This window comes from Oryctolagus cuniculus, chromosome 13 (genome assembly GCF_964237555.1).
Source record: "Oryctolagus cuniculus chromosome 13, mOryCun1.1, whole genome shotgun sequence".
Taxonomy (NCBI): domain Eukaryota; kingdom Metazoa; phylum Chordata; class Mammalia; order Lagomorpha; family Leporidae; genus Oryctolagus; species Oryctolagus cuniculus.
In genome coordinates, this window is record NC_091444.1 from 69449247 (window position 1) to 69468628 (window position 19382).

Below are 19382 nucleotides of genomic sequence, written 5' to 3' on the forward strand. Positions count from 1 at the left end.
TGGAAGGAAGGAAGGAAGGAAGGAAGGAAGGAAGGAAGGAAGTAAAAGCACATCCCTTGGAGTTTAAACAGGTGAAGGACGATTGTAGACGTTCAACGATTTTCTTCTTCTCGCGGTAACAATCATACATTGAAACATAATCTTAAAAAATGTTTTAACAGAGCCGAGGTGGGGATCTTCACACACCTGCTCAACGAGGGCATTTGAGAGCAGCAGGACCAGTGCAGGTCTAAGTAGGTGGGAAAGCAGTCACTGCCAGGCCCAGTGCGGGCCAGGTCTGAGCTCCAAGTAGGTGACAGGTGAGCTGCATTCATATTTTTAGTTTGGTTTTTTCTCTTCTTAGCAGTTCCTACTGCTCACCAGGCGAGGGCGGTAGGGAGACACTAGTTGGTCGCTCCCCATCTGGTAGTTGCTCCTCCAAGGCTCAGCCTCTGAAGTGGGGCTCAAAGGCCAGGTGCGCCTCCGCGATCCCAGCCTGCCAGCTGAAGGATCAGGATCTTGCATGGGGTGACCGGGGCGGCGGCGGAGGTTAACAGGGAGTAAGGCAAGGAGCAGGCCTGAGGTCCTCTCCCCCCGGTCGCTGGGAGGACGTCCCCGCAGCCCGGTGGCCCGGCCAGCCCACGCCGGGGCGGCGAACCAGGGATCCCTAGTGCTGCGCGCGTCCACGCCCCGGTCTTGGGCGGGGCCGCCCCGCCTCCGGTGCTGCCTGCAGAGTTAAGTCCGAGGCCATGGGGTCTCCGCACCGCCGTCATGGATCAGCTGCGCGCTGGCGTCCGCCTGAGGATCGTGCTGGGACACCTCGGCCACCCCTTGGCCGCGGCCATCGTATCCTTGTGCCTGCGCGCGCTGCTCGGGCCCGGGCCCGGGGCGATGGCCTGCGTGCGCTTGTCCCCTCTAGGTCACTTTTCCCCCAGGGCGAGCCGGGCAGCGGGGAGGAGGCCGTGTCTCTGCTCCATCCTCCGTGCGCCCTTAGGGGCTCCGTTTCTTGCTTTGCGGTCTCGGGAGGTGATCCGGAGGAGGACTTTGCCATTTTCTCTGAGGCTGCCCAGAGCCCTGCTCACAAATGCCAAAGCGGGGGGTTCTTCATCTTCCGGCCACCTCCAGGGTCCTTGTGAAGATGAAGTGAGGTGGTAGAGGCCAAAGCGCCTTAGCCGCGGTGTGCACCTGTCCGAGCAGGAGTGAAGTCAGAGCTCCCGCGTCTGTTCAGGAAGATGCCTTTCTCGTGAGAACTGAACTAGCACGGGGGGCTATTTCTTGGAACGGCTTGCTCCTCGGTTTTACCTTATTTGCCTTAATTCACGTCCTAGGTAGCCCACCCCACTTCAGGGACATCTTCCCCTGCCAGTTTCCAGCCTCAGAAATTCCAGTAAGTAGATCTAACTGTGATTTTTTATTTTTTTTTTTAACGATTTATTTTATTTGAAAGAGGTACACAGAGAGAGAAGGAGACGCAGAGAGAGAGAGAGAGAGGTCTACCATCCGTTGGTTCAGTCCCCAATTGGCCGCAACAGCACGACCTGTGCCGATCCGAAGCCAGGACCTTCTTCGGGTCTCCCAAGAGGGTTCTGGGGCCAAGCACTTGGGCCATCTGCTACTACTTCCCCAGGCCATCAGCAGGCAGCTGGTTTGGAACTGGAGCTGCTGGTATTTGAACCGGTGCCTATATGGGATGCTGGTGTCACAGGCAGATGCTTAACCTACTATATATACCACAGCACCAGTCCCCCAGAACCAGTTCTAATCAGTAAAGTTGGGAAAATATTTCACATGTTGACTTTAATTTTCTATATGTAAATTTCAGAAGGAAGGAACAGCATCAGAAACTACATAACTAATAACCCAGGCATGATATATATTACATTTAAATTAGCTTCTAGTTATATTGACATATTAGCTAGCTAGCATCTCTGGTGTAACTTAAGTCACTTTTGATAGAGAAAGCTTTGACCTTCATAAATATTCTTCTTGTAATAAATATTATTAGCAATAATTCCAATTTTTAAATTGCTGGTTAAGATTTATACTTATTTATGGGATATGATGTTGTAATTTGATACATGTATGCAATATAAAATGATCAAATGGGTAATTAGTTTTTCTACAACTCAGATACCATTTCTTCTGCTCTACGTGGTATCAAGTGCATAATTAATTGTTCTAGAGTCCAGGTACCCTGCTGTGTTACAGAGCAGAAGGGCTCATGTCAAGGAGTGGGTTATGTAGCTTGAGTCTGTGGACATGCTGTGTACTTACTTGGATGTTGTCACTTTGATTACTTCTACGAATGCACCAACCAGAAAATTAAAAGTGTATTGGATTGTTTCCCATCTGAAAAACCACTTATATTCATTACACCAAAAATCTTATATACTCATCTATAATTCCATTACTGAAAGGCACTCACTCTTACAAATTATTTTGGATATATTTTTGCAGGTTTTAAACTTTTCTTCTAAGTTTTTATTGATGTATTTTCATTTTATCTGAAAGGGAGAGAGAGAGAGAGAGAGAGAAAGACAATGGAAAATAAGAGAGAGCGAGCTACCACCCCCTGGTTCACTCTCCAGAGGAACACAGTAGTTGAGACTAGGCCGAGGCTGAAGCCAGGAGCCCAGAATTCCTTCCAAGTCTCTGACGTGGGTGCAGGAATCCAAGCCGCTGAGCCATCATCTCTTGCCTCCCAGGATGCACATTAAGAGGAAGTTGGATCAGAGATGGAGTAGCCAAGACTCGAACCAGGCACTCAGGAATGGGATGTAGGTGTCTCAGGGGATGACTTACGCTGCTGCTCCAAACACCTGCCCCTGCATCTTCCCACAAGTAGTGTCTTGGCTTTACATCACGGTCCTCATATCGTATTAGAAGAAACATCATCCAAACTATCATATGCCCTTTATTTTTAATATTTGTTTATTTGAAAGAGTTACACACAGAGAGGAGAGGCAGAGAGAGAGAGAGAGAGAGAGAGAGAGAGAGAGGTCTTCTACCCACTGGTTCACTCTCCAGTTGGCCACAATGGCTGGAACTGTGCCAATCCAAAGCCAGGAGATTCCTCTGGATCTCCCACTTGAGTTGGTTGTGGGGGCCCAAGGACTTGGACCATTTTCTGCTGCTTTCCCAGTGCATAGCAGAGAGCTGGATCAGAGGTGGAGCAGCTGGGTCTCAAACTGGCATCCATATGGGATACCGGCACTACAGGCAGTGGCTTAACCCGCTATGCCACAGCACTGGCCCCATGCCTTTTATTTTTAATGCTGGAGTCATAAACTATTGAGTGGATATACCGGGGTGTTCAAAAAGTCTGTGGAAAATCTAGACTGTGAAAATACTCTGCTTAGATTTCAAAAAAATTCTTTGTACCTCAATAAACTTGTATTTTTACTCTATTTCCCTCAAACTGTTTGAAGTACGCTCATAAAGTCGGATAATTTTTCTTCTATTACTGCAGTTTTTTGGGGGGTTAATTACAGTCCTTGCTTTTTAGGTTGTTTTAGATTACTTCCTTACAGTGAGGAACAGAAATAACAGATTGGAGAGTAGAGTATGAATCTTTCTTAGGTTCTTGATACATGTTGTTTTCTTATAAGGATATTATGGAAATCTTTCCTTCTTTAGGTATACTCTGGATAATAATGTTCTAAGCCTAGAACAGAGAAAATTTTATGAAGAAAACGGGTATCTGGTCATTAAGAATCTGGTGTCGCATGCTGACATTCAGCGCTTCAGGTACGGTAGCACTGTTTGTTCGTTATGAACTGTGTGTTCTGTGGCATGAGGACCCGAGTCAAGACCCGCCTCTCCCTGATCCGTGTTTGCAGTGATTCACTTTGTTAGGAGCTGGGTATGAGCTCTGGGCTAGACTGAGGGCCGCGTCCTGGGCCATCTGCCTAGGTTTCCGCGACTCCGTGTCCCCTCCCTGCTACATTTCATCTGTGCAATGGCCATCGGGACAGTGCCGCCATCCCAGCGGCTAAGACTAAGTACAGTGACAAGTAAGGAAAACGTAGCAAGTGGGGGCTGGCACGCGGTGAACGCGACTGGCGTGTGGCCATCATTTTTACCGTGCAACCAAAAGCACAAAACTGTTTCCCTGCAGGTTTGCCAAGCTGAGCAATGTTTTCATTGTGGTAGGGTGATCCCTGCCTGGCAGTAAGGAGGCCGGCATGTCTGAGGTGGCCGTGTCCACTCCCTGTTGCCAGGACTATTCTGTTGTGCAGGGAAACCTGCTGCTGGAGTCTGTAGGTCCCTCTGGCAGGGCGGGGCCAGACAGGTGCTGGGAGCCCGGCTTCATGACACCGTATGCAAATTTATTTTCCTAGGAGTGAGTTTGAAAGAATCTGCAGAAAGGAGGTGAGACCACCGGGCTTAATGGTGATGAAAGATGTGGCCATTGTGAAATCAGAGCATAACCTGAGTGAGAAATCAGTTACCAAGGTCCAGGACTTCCAGGAAGACGAGGAGCTCTTCAGATACTGCACCCTGCCCGAGGTCAGAGGCTCTGTGTGCTGGGCTTGTGTGTGGCATCACCGGGCTGCGAGCCTGCACCCCTGCCCCCAGATCTGCTGCTCCTGCCCCTTCCCACATGTGGCTCTAAGCGCTGTAGTCTGCAGCTGGAGGTGCTTTGGGCCCCCAGTGGGTATTTGGCGGTTTTTGGTTGGCTCCCGTTGGCTTCTCCTGGGTGGGAGCCGGGGATGCCGCAGTAGCGGGGCTCAGCCATGCTACAGTGCCCAGAGCCAGAGCAGCCCCCTCCCCAGACAGAGAATGACCCCACCCGCAGCGCCAGGGATGGCAGCCTTGAGGAGCCGTGTGTCTGTTGAGAAGGAACAGAATTCTGGGTGAACGGGACACAGCCCTTCCAAGACAATGGGCATGAAGTTACTGGGGCCATGATACGTAAACTCATGTATTTTTTTTCTTTGGATTATTTACTTGAGAGATAGAAGTTACAGAATGAGAGAGGGAGAGACCGAGGTCTTCCATCTGCCGGTTCCCTCCCCAAATAGACGCAACAGCTGGAGCTGGGCGCATCCGAAGCTATGAGCTAGGAGCTTCTTCCGGGGCTCCCATGTAGGTTCAGGGGCCCAAGGACTTGGGCCATCTTCCACTGCTTTCCCAGGCTATAGCAGAGAGCTGGATTGGAAGTGGAGCCCCTGAGACTTGAACCGGCGCCCATATCGGAATCTGATGCTGCAGGCGGCAGCTTTACCTGCTATGCCACAGCACTGGCCCCAGGATGCTTTGATTTAAAAATCAGATTTCTTTTTTTTTGAAAAAGATAATTCTTTTTTTTTTTTTTTTGGACAGGCAGAGTTAGACAGTGAGAGATGGAGAGACAGAGAGAAAGGTCTTCCTTTCGTTGGTTCACCCCACAAATGGCTGCTGCAGCCGGAGTGCTACACCCATCTGAAGCCAGGAGCCAGGTTCTTCCTCCTGGTCTCCCATGTGGGTGCAGGGCCCAAGCACTTGGGCCATCCTCCATTGCCTTCCTGGGCCACAGCAGAGAGCTAGACTGAAAGAGGAGCAACCAGGACAGAATCCGTCGCCCCAACTGGGACTAGAACCCAACGTACCGGAGCCACAGGCAGAGGATTAACCAAGTGAGCTGCGGCGCCATCCAAGAGTATTATTCTTTAAGCATGAACCATATTTACAAAAAAGATCTAAACAGGCCAGCCCCCCGGCTCAATAGGCTAATCTTCCACCTGCGGCACTGGCACACAGTGTTCTAGTCCCGGTCGGGGCGCCGGATTCTGTCCCGGTTGCTCCTCTTCCTGTCCAGCTCTCTGCTGTGGCCTGGGTGTGTGTAGTGGAGGATGGCCCAAGTGCTTGGGCCCTGCACCCGCATGGGAGACCAAGAGAAACACCTGGCTCCTGGCTTTGGATCAGCGTGGTGCGCCAGCCGAGCGTGCTGTCCACAGCGGCAATTGCAAGGTGAACCAACGGAAAAGAAAGACCTTTCTCTCTGCTTCTCTCTCACTGTCCACTCTGCCTGTCAAAAATAAATAAATAAATAAATAAATAAATAAATAAATCAAATTAAAAACAAATAAGAAAAGGTCTAAGCAGTACACAAAGACATGAAGCAAAAAGGAGTGACCCCAGCTCCCCGGAACCTCGCTCCCTGTTGAGTGTATACGTCGGGAATTCTCTCACTTGTACACCTCCTGCCTGTGTCGGGGATCAGGAACCTCCTGGCTGTCACCTTGTGTTTTTCACTTACAGTGGGTGCCTGTCATCCTCCCATAGCCCTCTGCATGGAGCCACCTGGTAACTTTCAAACTGCAGTATGCCAGGGTCTTAGTTTCCCAGCCATTTGATGGAATGACTCAGCAGGAGGCTTCCCAGGGAGTATAGGAATTATAACCAGGTGCTGTTAGAGAGCTTGGTTCCCAGAGGTGGGCTGTACAGGGATGCCACCTGTGCCGTCACATCCAGGTCCCAGACAGAGGGCCGAGGGGAAGCGGCCCCCTGGACTGTCGTGCAGTCCTGTGCTGGAGATGGAACTCGGCTGCGGGATGGTGGGTGACAACTTGTGGTTGGCGAAACGCTGCTGTGAATACCTTGGGTGAATATTGGCAGTTCCTGTAGCGCCCTCAGGGGGTACGAGTTACGTGAATGGTTACTTCTCTGTCCATGTGTTGGGAAGCATCACCAGCACATCGAACTCAACGATTTTCAGAAAGTTAGTACTCGGGATAAGATTTAGAAGGAAGCTGATGTAATTGAGGCAAGTGACTGGCTAAAGAACAGTATGGAGGACACAGGGATGGTGGGGATGGCTCTCAGCCGTGGGGGTTTATAAGCGCCAGCCCAAGTGAAGGTGCACAGTCCCAGGCTTGGTGTAGATGGAACCGTGAGGCCTGCCTCTCGAGCTGTTTGTACATTTCAAGTGTTTCAGGCTGTAACTGCCAACATTCCCGACCTAGCAGAGATCAGGCTGTGAGGAGGAGCGGGCCCTGCCTCCTGTTTTGGAATCAGATCCGGCCACGCTTGAATGCCGTCTTCTTCCCTGATCTGACTTCACCCTTGGCCGTGCACCCACAATGCTCCCAGGTCATGATTGAGTCAGTATCTTGATTCTCACGGGACCTCCAACTGCACAGGCACAGGACCTGCTTTTCTTGTCCACTGCTGCACGCTTGCTTCCTGTGACTGGGCCTGCTTCCCGCCTATGTGAAGACGTGGAGGGGAGGGCACACTGGTTGTGCAGTGTCCTCTGAGCCGCTGCCCTGCTCTGACCTGGCTGCTCCTGACAGCAGCGAATCCTGCTGAGCTCTTCCTTTCTTCTCTTACTGTCTGAGAGGCAGACTGATGGAGAAATCTCCACTCACAATTCTACTCCACAGATGCCCATAAGTGTCCAGGGCTGGGCCTGCCAAAGGTGGGCGCTGGAACTCAATCCAGGTCTCCCACGTGGGTGGCAAGAACCCAGCGACTTGAGCCATCAGCTGCTCCCTCCCAGCGTGTGCACGAGCAGGGAGCTGGAATTGGGCACAGAGCTGGGACTCAAACCCAGCTGCCGGGCCAGATGCTCCCCTTGGGCCCACTTAGGCAGGGTCGTTCTTGTGCAGGGTCTCCAAGAAGAAAAAGGAAGCCGTTTCTCCCTGGGCACTGTCTGTGGCTTTGGGTGGCAGAAGGGCTGGTCCTGGCCTTCTAGGCTGATACCTTACAGAAACGCACCCCTTTCTTGTAGAAGAGAAACAGGTTATATTCCCAGCTACTCAGACAAGCCTGCCCAATTCAACAGGTTGTAGATTTAGAGTGGTTTCCAGTTTCTGGATTTTCTGCCATGCTTTGTTCGCAGTGTTGTGAAATACTGACTGTTACCATCTTGCCTGTCATAGAGGAGTTGGCCTTGGTGCCACTGGCCTGTACTTCTGATTGCCCATGAAACTTTGTTCCTCCCCCTCCCCCTTATTTTTCTTAGATCTTGAAATATGTGGAGTGCTTCACCGGACCCAATATTATGGCCATGCACGCAATGCTGATTAACAAACCTCCAGATGTTGGTAAAGGACTTTTCTTATTTTTTTTGATTTAATTTTATTTTTTTAAACTTTTATTTAATAAATATAAATTTCAAAAGTACAGTTTTGGATTATAGCGTTTTCCCCCCCGTAACCTCCCTCCAACCCTCTTTCTTTTTTTTTTTAACTTTTATTTAATGAATATAAATTTCCAAAGTACAGCTTATGGATTACAATGGCTTCCCCCTCATAACGTCCCTCCCAACCACAACCCTCCCCTTTCCCACTCCCTCTCCCCTTCCATTCTCATCAAGATTCATTTTCGTTTCTCTTTATATACAGAAGATCAGTTTAGCATACATTAAGTAAAGATTTCAACAGTTTGCTCCCACACAGAAACATAAAGTGAAAAATACTGTTTGAGTACTAGTTATAGCATTAAATCACAATGTACAGCATACTAAGGACAAAGATCCTACATGAGGAGTAAGTGCACAGTGACTCCTGTTGTTGACTTAACAAATTGACACTCTTGTTTATGGCATCAGTAATCACCCTGGGCTCTTGTCATGAGCTGCCAAGGCTATGGAAGCCCCCTGAGTTCACTGGTGGGTGGGATGGGTCCAAGCACTTGGGCCATCTTCTGCTGCCTTCCCAGGTGCATCAGAAGGGAGCTGCGTTGGATGTGCAGCATTCAGGACTCGAACCAGCGCTCATAAAGGATGCCAGCATTGTAGGTGGTACTTAACCAGCGGTGCCACCACAGTACTCCAGGACTCTTCTTATTAAGGAGAAGCAAGAAAAAATTGTTCAATTAACATATGTGAGGTTGATGTTCTGACCTTGGTGGTGCAGAACTTCCAGGCTTCTGGCTCAGACTGGCTTTGCTCCTGCAGTTGTAGTGGCTGGTTCACTCCCCAAATGGCCACAATGACCAAAGCTGGGCCGATCCAAAGCCAGGAGCTTCTTCTGGGTCTCCTACGCAAGTGCAGGGGCCCAAGGACTTGGGCCACAGTAAACTGCTTTCTCAGGCCATTGCACAGAGCTGGATCGGAAGTGGAGCAGCCAAGACTGAAACCCCCACCCATATGGGATGTGGCACTGCTACTCCACAGTACTGGCCCCTTCGCATTTGATTTGACATCCAGTTGGTTGCTTCTCTCTCAAGGTTGATTTTTCTGTAGTGTTGTTTCATTTCCTGGGGATAGTTCATTTTTCTGGTTTTCTAGGCAAAGGATAAGGAATTCTGAGACTTGGACAAATGTCTTTTTAAGACATTAGATTTAATTTGATTATTTATTTAAAATTAAAAAAAATTTGTCTGAGAAGAAAAGAGAGAGAGCGAGAGCCCTCTCAAGAAAGAGCCCATCTTCTGATTCACTCCCTGATACTTGCAATGCCTGGGGCTGGGCCAGGAACTCAATCCAGGTACCCACCTGGGTGGCAGGAACTAAGGTACTTGAACCATCTTCACCCAGTGCCTTCCAGGGTGCAGAGTGGCAAGAAACTGGAGTTAGGAGCCAGGACTGAGTATCACACCCAGGCATCTGAATGGGGATGCAGATGTCCTCACCAGTGTCTTAACCACGGGGCCTCTTGTCTGCCCTTGAACATCTATTAACAGCAGGTTCTCTTTCAGGCAAGAAGACGTCCCGTCATCCCTTGCACCAGGATCTGTACTATTTCCCCTTCCGGCCCAGCAATCTCATTGTTTGTGCTTGGACCGCGATGGAGCACATTGACCGGAACAACGGTTGTCTGGTGGTGCTCCCCGGCACCCACAAAGGCCCCCTGAAGCCGCACGACTACCCGCAGTGGGAGGTAGGTCTATCTGGGAGCCGAGTCTCCTTCCCGGTTTTAAATTTCACTCAGCATCCATAAAGAGCATATAGGGGAGAGGGCACTGCCTTTCTTAGCCAAGCGCTGTCCTGAGACTTAGAAGTGCGATCAGTTGGAGGATGTCAGACCAAACACCCAGTGTAGTTGTCCTTTGAACACGTGTTTGAAAACCGGCCCAGGTGGGGAACTTGAGCAGGTGCTGCGGAGGGCCCGAGATGGCACGGCCTAATCGCAGAGGAAGACGTAAGCACTTCAGCCCTGGATGTGGGTGATACGTGCCCCCCGAGTCTGCTCGCTGACCGTGGCTCTGAGAGCGGAGAAGAGGAAGGGATCGTGTGCTCCAACTGCAAAGGCCAGCAGGGCTCTTCGGAGGGCTGGTCGGGGGAGAATGGCCCAAGCAGAGAGGCCTGGTTTAAAGGGCAGAGAGACAGAAAGAGAGGGGAGGGGTGGGGGGGGGAGAGGGTGCGAGAGAGAGGGAGAGAGCTCCTCCATCTGCAAATTCACTCCCCAAATGATCACAACAGCCAGGGCTTGGACAGATGTCCCCAGTAGGTGGCAGGGACACACTGTACTTGTCACCTGCTGTGTCGCAGGATGTGCGTCAGCAAGAAGCTGGGTCCAGAAGCCTAGGAACCAGGACTCAAACCAGGCATTCTGATGTGGCATGTGGGTTTCCCAGTCATCATCTTTGCCCCAAACTGAGCATATTTTGAGTCTATAACATGATCACTTTGATACACACACACACACACACACACACGCACCCCTGTGCAATCCCCACCACAATCGAGATAAGCTCTCTTAATCACAGGTAAACACTGAGTTACTTTCTGGCTTTGTTCATCCGTGCAGCTGTAGATGCTGGGGACTGGTATGCTCCTTTTTTTTTTTTTTTTAACTTTTATTTAATGCATATAAATTTCCAAAGTACGACTTATGGATTACAGTGTCTTCCCCCCCATATCGTCCCTCCCACCCACAACCCTCCCCTTTCCCACTCCCTCTCCCCTTCCATTCACATCAAGATTCATTTTCGATTATCTTAATATACAGAAGATCAGCTTAGTATACATGAAGTATGGATTTCAACAGTTTGCTCCCACACAGAAACATAAAGTGAAAAATAATAGATGATTTTTTGAGTGGCGGCATCAGATCGGTCCTTGAGGAAGAATAGGCTGACACTCTGGCCCAGGATGCACTGGAGCTGTGGGCGTCCAGAGCCAGAGGAACCAGAAGGAGATCATGAGCATTTGAGGCGTAAGATGAGGAGGTCGGGAAGGCCTGAGAGATGGTTGGGCTGGAAGAGCACCTGCGGCAGGAAGTGGGGGTTGTAGGTCTTTAGAAGTGAAGAACCTCTGAACGGTCGTCTCCGTTAGTTAGAATTCTTGCACGGATGATTAGTGTTACGTGAAAATATTTGAGTCTGGATCCTGTTAGAAAAACTTGGAATTGTGAGATCATCCATGAAGTTCCGGTTTTGGTGAGAGTTAGTGCAAGTAAGCAGCAGGAGAGGCTCTGGATGCCTTAGGCCGAGGGATGTCTGTAGGACTCCAGGGCCAGGCTGGGGCTGTCCCCTCTGTGGGGCTCAGAGTGGTGGCAGCTGCAGGGCTGGGGGTCTGACTCACTGAGCCTGGGTCACGTTTCCACCTTTTGCCAGAAGAGAAGGGCACTGGGTCAAGGTTCACCACTCTGCAGCAGGGAAGTGGGCGCAGACAGAGGCATGGGATTTGGGATCCCTTGGGAAGCTGAATGGGTGCTCCTGCCTCCCTGCCCCCCAGTGACCCATGTAAACTCCCACACTGTGAACTTTATTGTCTTTCTCGCTGTCTGTCTTTCCTCTCTCCCTTCCTTCCCTCCTCCCTCTCTTTCCCTCGCTGTCTCCCTCCCTCCCTCTGTCCCTTCCTTCCTTCTCTTTTTCTTTCAGAGACAAACACAGCGCATGCATGCACTCCCATCTACTGGTTCACGCTCCCCAGAAACCCGCAGTGGCAGAGACCAAGGAGCTGGGAGCTCAGGCCAGGTCTCTCATGTGGGTGGCAGGAACCCAAGTAATTTTTTAAAATAGGAGCTTACAGCTTATTATTTTATTTATTTTTAAGATATTTTTATTTATTTGAAAGGCAGAGTTACAGAGAGAGGTAGAGACTGAGAGAGAGAGGTCTTCCATCCACTAGTTCACTCCCCAGATGGCCACAATGGCTAAAGCTGTGCAGATCCGAAGTCAGGAGCCAGGAGCTTTTTCTGGGTCTCCCATGTGGGTGCAGGGGCCCAAGGACTTGGGCCATCCTGCACTGAACTCCTGGAGCACAGCAGAGAGCTGTTCCGAAGAGGAGCAGTCAGGACTAGAACTAGCACTCATATGGGATGCTGGTTCTGGCTCTTCAGGCCAAGGCTTTAACCCACTGTGCCATAGCACCGGCCCCAGGAACCCAAGTACTTGCCCCATATTCTGCTGCCTCGCAGGGTCGGCATTAGTTGAAGCTGGAGGCGGGTATGGAACTCAGGCCCCTCATGTGGAGTGTAGGCATCTACACAGCTAAGCCAAACCACACCCTGAGGCTTGCAAGCTTTACATGCTTCTCACTTGTGTTTCTGCAATAAAGAAGCAACCCATTACCTAAAGCGATAACTTGCTTTGGAAACAGTTTTAAACAAACACCAAATGTATTCTTTTTGTTTTTTTCTTACTAAGGACGTGACATAAATGGTTTTGAGCAAAAAGTAAATAAAGTACAAATTGAGCATTTCCACCCTGCCCCTATTTCAGAAGGACTGGCCTCTCAGAGACGCGCCCCTGTAATGGAGAAGAATGTTCGCGAGCTCTGGGAGAGGACACTGCTGGCAAAGACTGTTACAGAGTCAGCTGGCAGGGTCAGGAGGAGGGCGGATAAGGGTGACCCCTGTACTGATCCGAAAAGCAAAGCCCGTCTGTGGCTTCCTGTTTGACTCAGTCATGAAATTTCAAAGATTTTAATACCAACACATGACTTCTCAAACCAGGCACCGAGAGGCTTTTGTGTATGGAAAACTTTGTCTTTCTTTCTGTTTTTTTTTTTTTTTTTTAAAGGTTCTTTTATTTATTTGAAAGGCAGAGATACATACATACACACACACACACACACACAGAGCGTGAGAGAGAGTGAGAGGGAGCGACAGGGAGTGAGAGGGAGTGAGAGAGCACTTCCATCTGCTGGTTCCCTCCAAGGGCTGGGGTTGGGCCAAGCTAAAGCCGGGAGCTTCTTCCTGGTCTCCCACATTGGTGCAGGCACCCAGGTTCTTGGGCCAACATCTGTTGCCTTCCCAGACACATTAGCAGCAAGCTGGATTGGAAGTGGAGCAGCCAGGACTCGAACTGGCGCCAATATGGGATGCGAGCATTATAGGCCAAAGCTTAACCCATGTACCACAGTGCTGGCCCCTGAGCACTTTACCAAGACTGATTCAGATGTCTCTTTCTCTTGGAAGAACAGAGAGCGCCCGTGCTCCCGTGGTGAGCCGTTGAACAAGTTTTTACTGATGCTGCTGCTTCCTCGTGTTTAGCTGTGTCTTCTCTTGTGTGTCGCAGGGAGGAGTTAATTTAATGTACCACGGGATCCAGGACTATGAGAAGAACAACGCCCGCGTGCACCTTGTGATGGAGAAGGGGGACACAGTTTTCTTTCATCCTTTGCTCATCCATGGATCTGGGCGGAACAGAACCCAAGGCTTCCGGAAGGTATGCGTTCACGTTGCTGCAGCTCTCAGAGCTGATGAGTTAGAAACAAAAATTTTAAGATATATGAAAATATGAAGGGTGTGCGAGTTTTAACTAAACTGGACTTTAGTCCAGTTTGTTTACCAGGAAATCAATTTCTGGGCCTTGTGCCTTTTTGGCTTTTATCAGTGAGAAGCCAGAGGACCTCAGGATCCTAATCATGTGGATATTACTACTGACACATGAACGTGCTCGGGATGGCTTCTTCTGGGGCAAAAATGTGGAATTTAGATGCTTGTGTAAATGATAACTGGAGGGAACTTCATGTTAATATTACTGCTGGGAAAGCAGTATTGATCCAATACACGTTGTATTGATTCTGAATTGATTGCCCTGAAGCCAGAATGAACTTCAGCCATACATATGTATCTATATATATTTATATCTATATAGATATAGAGATATATATAGAGATATATATGTATCTTTTTTAATCCCTTGGCCTTAGAAGGTTTTAATTTCATTGCTTGCATTCAAAAGGGAATGAGGATCCTCACACACCCCGGATGGTTGACTTCTTGGTCTCACAGACTGACGGTCCCGTGGGTGCACATTCTCCCAGGATAACATGCTGTCCACACCCAATACTGGAGCTCCTTTGGGGCCCAGTTGGGCTTTCCAGTTCATGATGCTGTTCCCATCAATCCCTGAAGCCTCTCTGAGGCCAAAGGTCAGGGGTCACATTTCATGTTCCATCCATTCATTTTCTTCCCTGGGCTCAGTAGGGCCCAGATTAGGCTGAGGCAAGTTGAGGCAGCCTCCCCAGGGGCAAAATTTAAGGGGATGAGGCCAGCGCTGTGGTGTAGTAGACTAAGCCTCTGCTTGTGGTGCTGGCATCCGATATGTCTGCTGGTTCGTGTCCCAGCTGCTCCTCTTCCAATCCAGAGTCTGCTATGGCTGGGAAAGCAGTGGAAGATGGCCCAAGTGCTTGGGTCCCTCCACCCACATGGGAGACCCGGATGAAGCTCCTGGCTTTGGCCTGGCCCAGCTCTGGCCATTGTGGCCATTTGGGGAGTGAACCAGCGGATGGAGGACCTTTCTGTCTCTCTCTGTCTCTGTACTTGACCTCTCAAAAAAAAAAAAAAAAAACTTAAAAAAATTGAGAGGATTCCAATAAAACCTCAGCAATCAAGGTCCCTTACATTTTTCCCAAGTCACAATGAACACAAACAACCCATCCTGTGCAACAATACCAGAATCTTAAATAGAAGATGGGATTGGACTCTGCACTCACTAGCCCTCCGAACCACAGGAGTGAGGAGGTGCAGGGACAGTTATGCAAATGTCGCTGTGGGTTTTACTAGATGACTGTGCAGTGTTCCTCCAGGATGTTTTCAGTAGCCTTAATGCCCTGGAAAAATATTAATCATCATGACATAACAATGTGAATGCCAGCGCACACATGTTTGCCTTTGCCTGGGGCTCTGCTGTGGCTACACGGGGGCTCACCTAAGGAAATGGAGTTTGTCACTCCACTCTCTGGAAGCTCCATGTGTTGGGCAAAGTAGTAAGTCCTCCTGCAGGGTGCAGTCACCTTAAGATATCTGACCTGTGGCAAAGACAGTGAGTTTTAACATTGCTTTGCCAGAACGGGAAGAACCACATAACTTAAGCCTTTGCCTTGAAGGAAACAGCGGCCTTGGCCTTGAAGTGTTCCCTCTGATTTGCGAGGAGGTGGGCATGGGTTTTCTTTCCACGGTGTCTTTTGTTTTCATGCTTGCCATCAGAATACTAACCCTCCCAAATTTGGCAGGGGGCCTAGCCTTGGAACTAAGAAGATGACGGGCTACTTGGGATACCTGGCTTTGTGGGGCTTAGGAAAATCCCATGGCAAAGTTCTCTCACCTAGGGGATTGTGTTTCCTGTCCCCTCTATACCTTTTCTTTTCTTAAAGATGTATTTTTTATTTAAAAGGCAAAGTGACAGAGAAAGAGAGAGAGAGAGAGAGAGAGAGAGAGAGAGAAAGAGAGAGAGAGAGAATCTTTGATGCACTGGTTCACTCCTCAAATGGCTGCAATAGCCAGAGCTGGGCCAGGCTGAAACCAGAATCCTGGAAGTCTGTGTGGGGCAAGGACCCAGGTGCTTTCCCAAGAGAGGTCTTCCATCCACTGGTTCCCTCCCCAATTGGCTGCAATGGCCATAGCTGGGCTGATCTGAAGCCAGGAGCCAGGAGCTTCTTCCAAGTCCACACATGGGTGCAGGGGATCAAGTAATTAGGCCATCTTCTACTACCTTCCCAGGCCCTAGCAGAGAGCTGGATTGGAAGAGGAGGAGCCAGGACATGAACCAGTGCCCATATGGGACGCTGGTGATATAGGCAAAGGCTTAGTTCACTATGCCACAGCACCAGCCCCCCATCTACACCTTTTAAAAAACAATGATGGGCTCAGCTGCCTCAGTTATCACACCTGGTTAAAACCATTTGTAAATTTTCAGTTAGCCTTTAACTGGCGTCCTGGGAGAGGGATGGAGCTGAGCTACAGAGACACTGATTTTGTGTCCCATGGAGCAGGCTTCCAGTGTAGAATTGGCTGGGTAAGAGAAGGCCTCCCTGCCTGGTTGGTTGCTGGCAGCAATGGGATGTGTTTCTCAATTTCACCACTCTCTATAGGCCATTTCCTGCCATTACGCCAGTGCCGACTGCCACTACATTGATGTGGAGGGCACCATCCAAGAAAACATTGGGAAGGAAGCTTCACGAATGGCGGATAAATTCCAGGGCTATGAGGGCACCGTGGACTTGAAGGTACGCTTGTGAAAAATTAGGTACAGGTGTCAGGTGTGTCTTCAGATGCTTCATGGTTCTCCCACCCAGTTTAATTCTGGGAGGTGCAGAGTGCACCTTCTGAAGTAGCTTCCCAGCATGAGAATCTTCTTCCTTCATTACCTGCAGGTGTGACCCCAGCTGGCAGGTCTTGGCATTTTTCCCACGAAATCTTGTCCCTTGCCTTTTGTTCAGTCCTTAAAATGCCTCACACAGACAACCTAATCTGTCCACTGGGACTTCTGTCTGACACCCTGAATTTTAACACAGGATAAACACAGTATGCAGTCAGCTCTGCTTAATTGCAAGTTCTGCGTCTGTAGATCAATCATCCAAAGTATAAAAGACAAGAGGAAACATTTGAAAAAATATTCCACTTGTCCCAAATATGTACAGACTTGTTCCTTATTAACGAGCAGACAGTCAAAGCTACCGGTGACCAGCAGACAAATTATCTGTGTCATTAGTCCCTGAATGATCCAGAACAGCTGTTTACATAGCATAGTCATTGTACTAATATTATGAAGACTCTAAAGATGACTTGAAGTAGGCAGGAGGATGTGCACAGGTTAGATCAGGTTTAATACACTACTTGATACTCAGATGGGGGACTGGAGCAGCCTCAGATGTTGGTATTCCCTGGGGGTCCTGGAACCAGTGCCCTGAAGATATGATGAGGTCCAGCTGCACATATGTTTGAGGTTCAGCAAGGCTGTGCTGAATAAATGCCTCCTATATTTACTGAGAATGGCGGTGCTAATTGTTGTGATCTGCTCTATAATTCTTTGTGAGGTATCAAAGCACGTTCACGTCCATTCTCCTGTTTTTTTCTCCCACACTGAAAGGAGCAGTCAGCACAGCTCCATGCTGTGTAGGAGAACATAAGAGTCAGGTGGTTGGTGCAAGTTTCTTTAGCAACATAAGATTTCAGAGGTCTAATCCTAAAATCATCCTTTCCACCATACCTTTTGCCCAGAAATAAATAATAAACAAGGAGTTCTAAATTGTGTCATCAAAAAACAAAGGAAAAAAAGCAACAAACAAATTAGTAACCCAAGACACTGGTTTTCCCGGTTAGGATGTAATCAGGAGTAGAATGTTCTAGATGGCTCAAGCAGTTAGCATAAAGGGCGGCAGGGAAGTGCAGAGGAAACTCTTCAGGAACTGGCGATGTTACGAGACATTCCCTGCAGTTAGCAGGTGCACCACCTCAGCCAGGGCTGGCGATGTGGGGCCCCCACTGACTTAGTGTGGTGGCACTATTTTAGATATTAGATTAATTGGAGTCTCAGAACATGGTTTACTTACTAACCAGTGTAGCAATAACGGGGAAATTTTCCCCCTATTTAACCCTATGTAGATGGTGAATAGGCAAATAGAAGTGTTCCATAAATTCCTTCTGTTTGGCCTTATTTCCAGGATGTTTGGATATTTCGAAGTCGACTTGTGAAGGGGGAACGAGTCAACCTTTGAAACCACCCTTTGCTAAAACTCTCCTACAGGAACGCCAAACAAAACCAGGTGTCAGAAGAAAACCCTTCCCTTGTGATGGTGTCATCTGTGCTATCACTCGTTAACAAAATCACAAACCATGGCTCAGGTACTTGATTGCATACAGTGAATTCTGCAGTGCAATGAGGGTGTGGTGATGGAAGTAAAAACAGTAAAACTGAAATAGTATTGTCTCAAGGAAAATCATCTGGGGTTACAACAAGATTAATAAAGATAGTTGACATATAATTTCAGTGTGTGAAGTCGGTTATTTCGTTCAGTTGCTGAAATGAATGCTTTGGAACTCAGGAAGAGCTGAGGTTTGCATTTCTGTCCTGATAAACCCACAACCTACCAATTTCCTGTCGTGACAGATGCTTCTCCAATTAAGAACACCATATAACACATTGACCTTTTATTAAAGGCTTCAGGAGGACATAATAAAGACACAGTAAGGGTCTGATACAGGCCTTCTTGCACAACTTGCTCAACCCAACTGTCCTCCTTAAGAAACCCACCTGGTATTTCTGTTCTTTTAAAAATTAGTTTATTTGTTTGAGAGGCAGAGTTACAGAGAGAGAGGGGGAGAGACAGAGAGATCTTCTATGCACTGCTTACTCCCTACGTGGCCAAAGACAGGAGCCAGGAGCATCTTCTGGGTCTCCCATGTGAGTGAAGTGGCCCAAGGACTTGGGCTATCTTCCACTGCTTTCCCAAGCCATGAGCAGGGAGTTGGATTGGAAGTGGAGCAGCCAGGACTTGAACCAGCATCCACACGGGATGCCTGCACTGCAGGTGGTGGCTTAGCCTACTATTGCCACAGCGCCAGCTCCTATCTCTGATCTTTTCCTCTGTTCAGATGGTGTGTTCTATTGGGCAGGGCAGTCCAAAGCCTTGAGCATTTATGAATGAAACACCACTTCCTTCATTGTACAGAGAAAGTTTTAGGTACTTTTGCCTGGATTGGAAGTATCCATGGACTGGAGAGGATTTCACCACAGCACCATATTTCTGGACCAGTGGAGGGCAGCAAGGAAACACAGTCTTGATTTTTAAAATTGTAGTTAGGACTTTAGTGAGAAAAAATAACAAAGGGTCGCTTTCTTGCCATTCTGCTAAGCAGAAATGTCCCCAAATCTAGCATCACCTTTCTGGTCGGTTTCTTTGTAGGGACACCTTGTTTAGGACTTGTTCCATCTGGAAACCAGGGTTGCCAAGGGACTCCTGGGGAGGATCTGAGCAGACTGGATTGTGGAATGGCGCTAAAATGTAAAGAAGGAATGCCAGTGTGAATAGATAGCACTTAGGCAACACTGTTTTGTTCTGGACTAAACTTCCCAAGCTGGTTTCAAACGTCAGTGTTAAAAAAAGGGTGTGTGTGTGTGTGGCATTGTGGCATAGTGGGTGGAGCTTGTTTGAAAAGAGTGGATTTGGGGCCGGTGCTGTGGCAGAGTGGGTAAAGCCGCCGCCTTCAGTGCTGGCATCCCATATGGGTGCTGGTTGAAGTCCTGGCTGCTCCATTTCTGATCCAGCTCTCTGCTATGGCCTGGGAAAGCAGTAGAAG

At 48.8% G+C, this 19382-nt stretch overlaps 1 protein-coding gene across 1 annotated transcript; it reads left to right on the forward strand.

The window, feature by feature from the left end:
- The first annotated feature begins 668 nt into the window (after positions 1-668).
- Positions 669-18067, forward strand: LOC100356864 (phytanoyl-CoA dioxygenase, peroxisomal). Its single transcript, XM_051829321.2, has 9 exons — positions 669-825; positions 1308-1366; positions 3616-3726; positions 4320-4488; positions 7928-8009; positions 9607-9788; positions 13375-13524; positions 16175-16309; positions 17747-18067. The coding sequence occupies exons 1-9, from the start codon at positions 751-753 to the stop codon at positions 17798-17800; spliced, it is 1017 nt and encodes a 338-aa protein (XP_051685281.1). The 5' UTR covers positions 669-750; the 3' UTR covers positions 17801-18067.
- The last annotated feature ends 1315 nt before the right edge of the window (positions 18068-19382 follow it).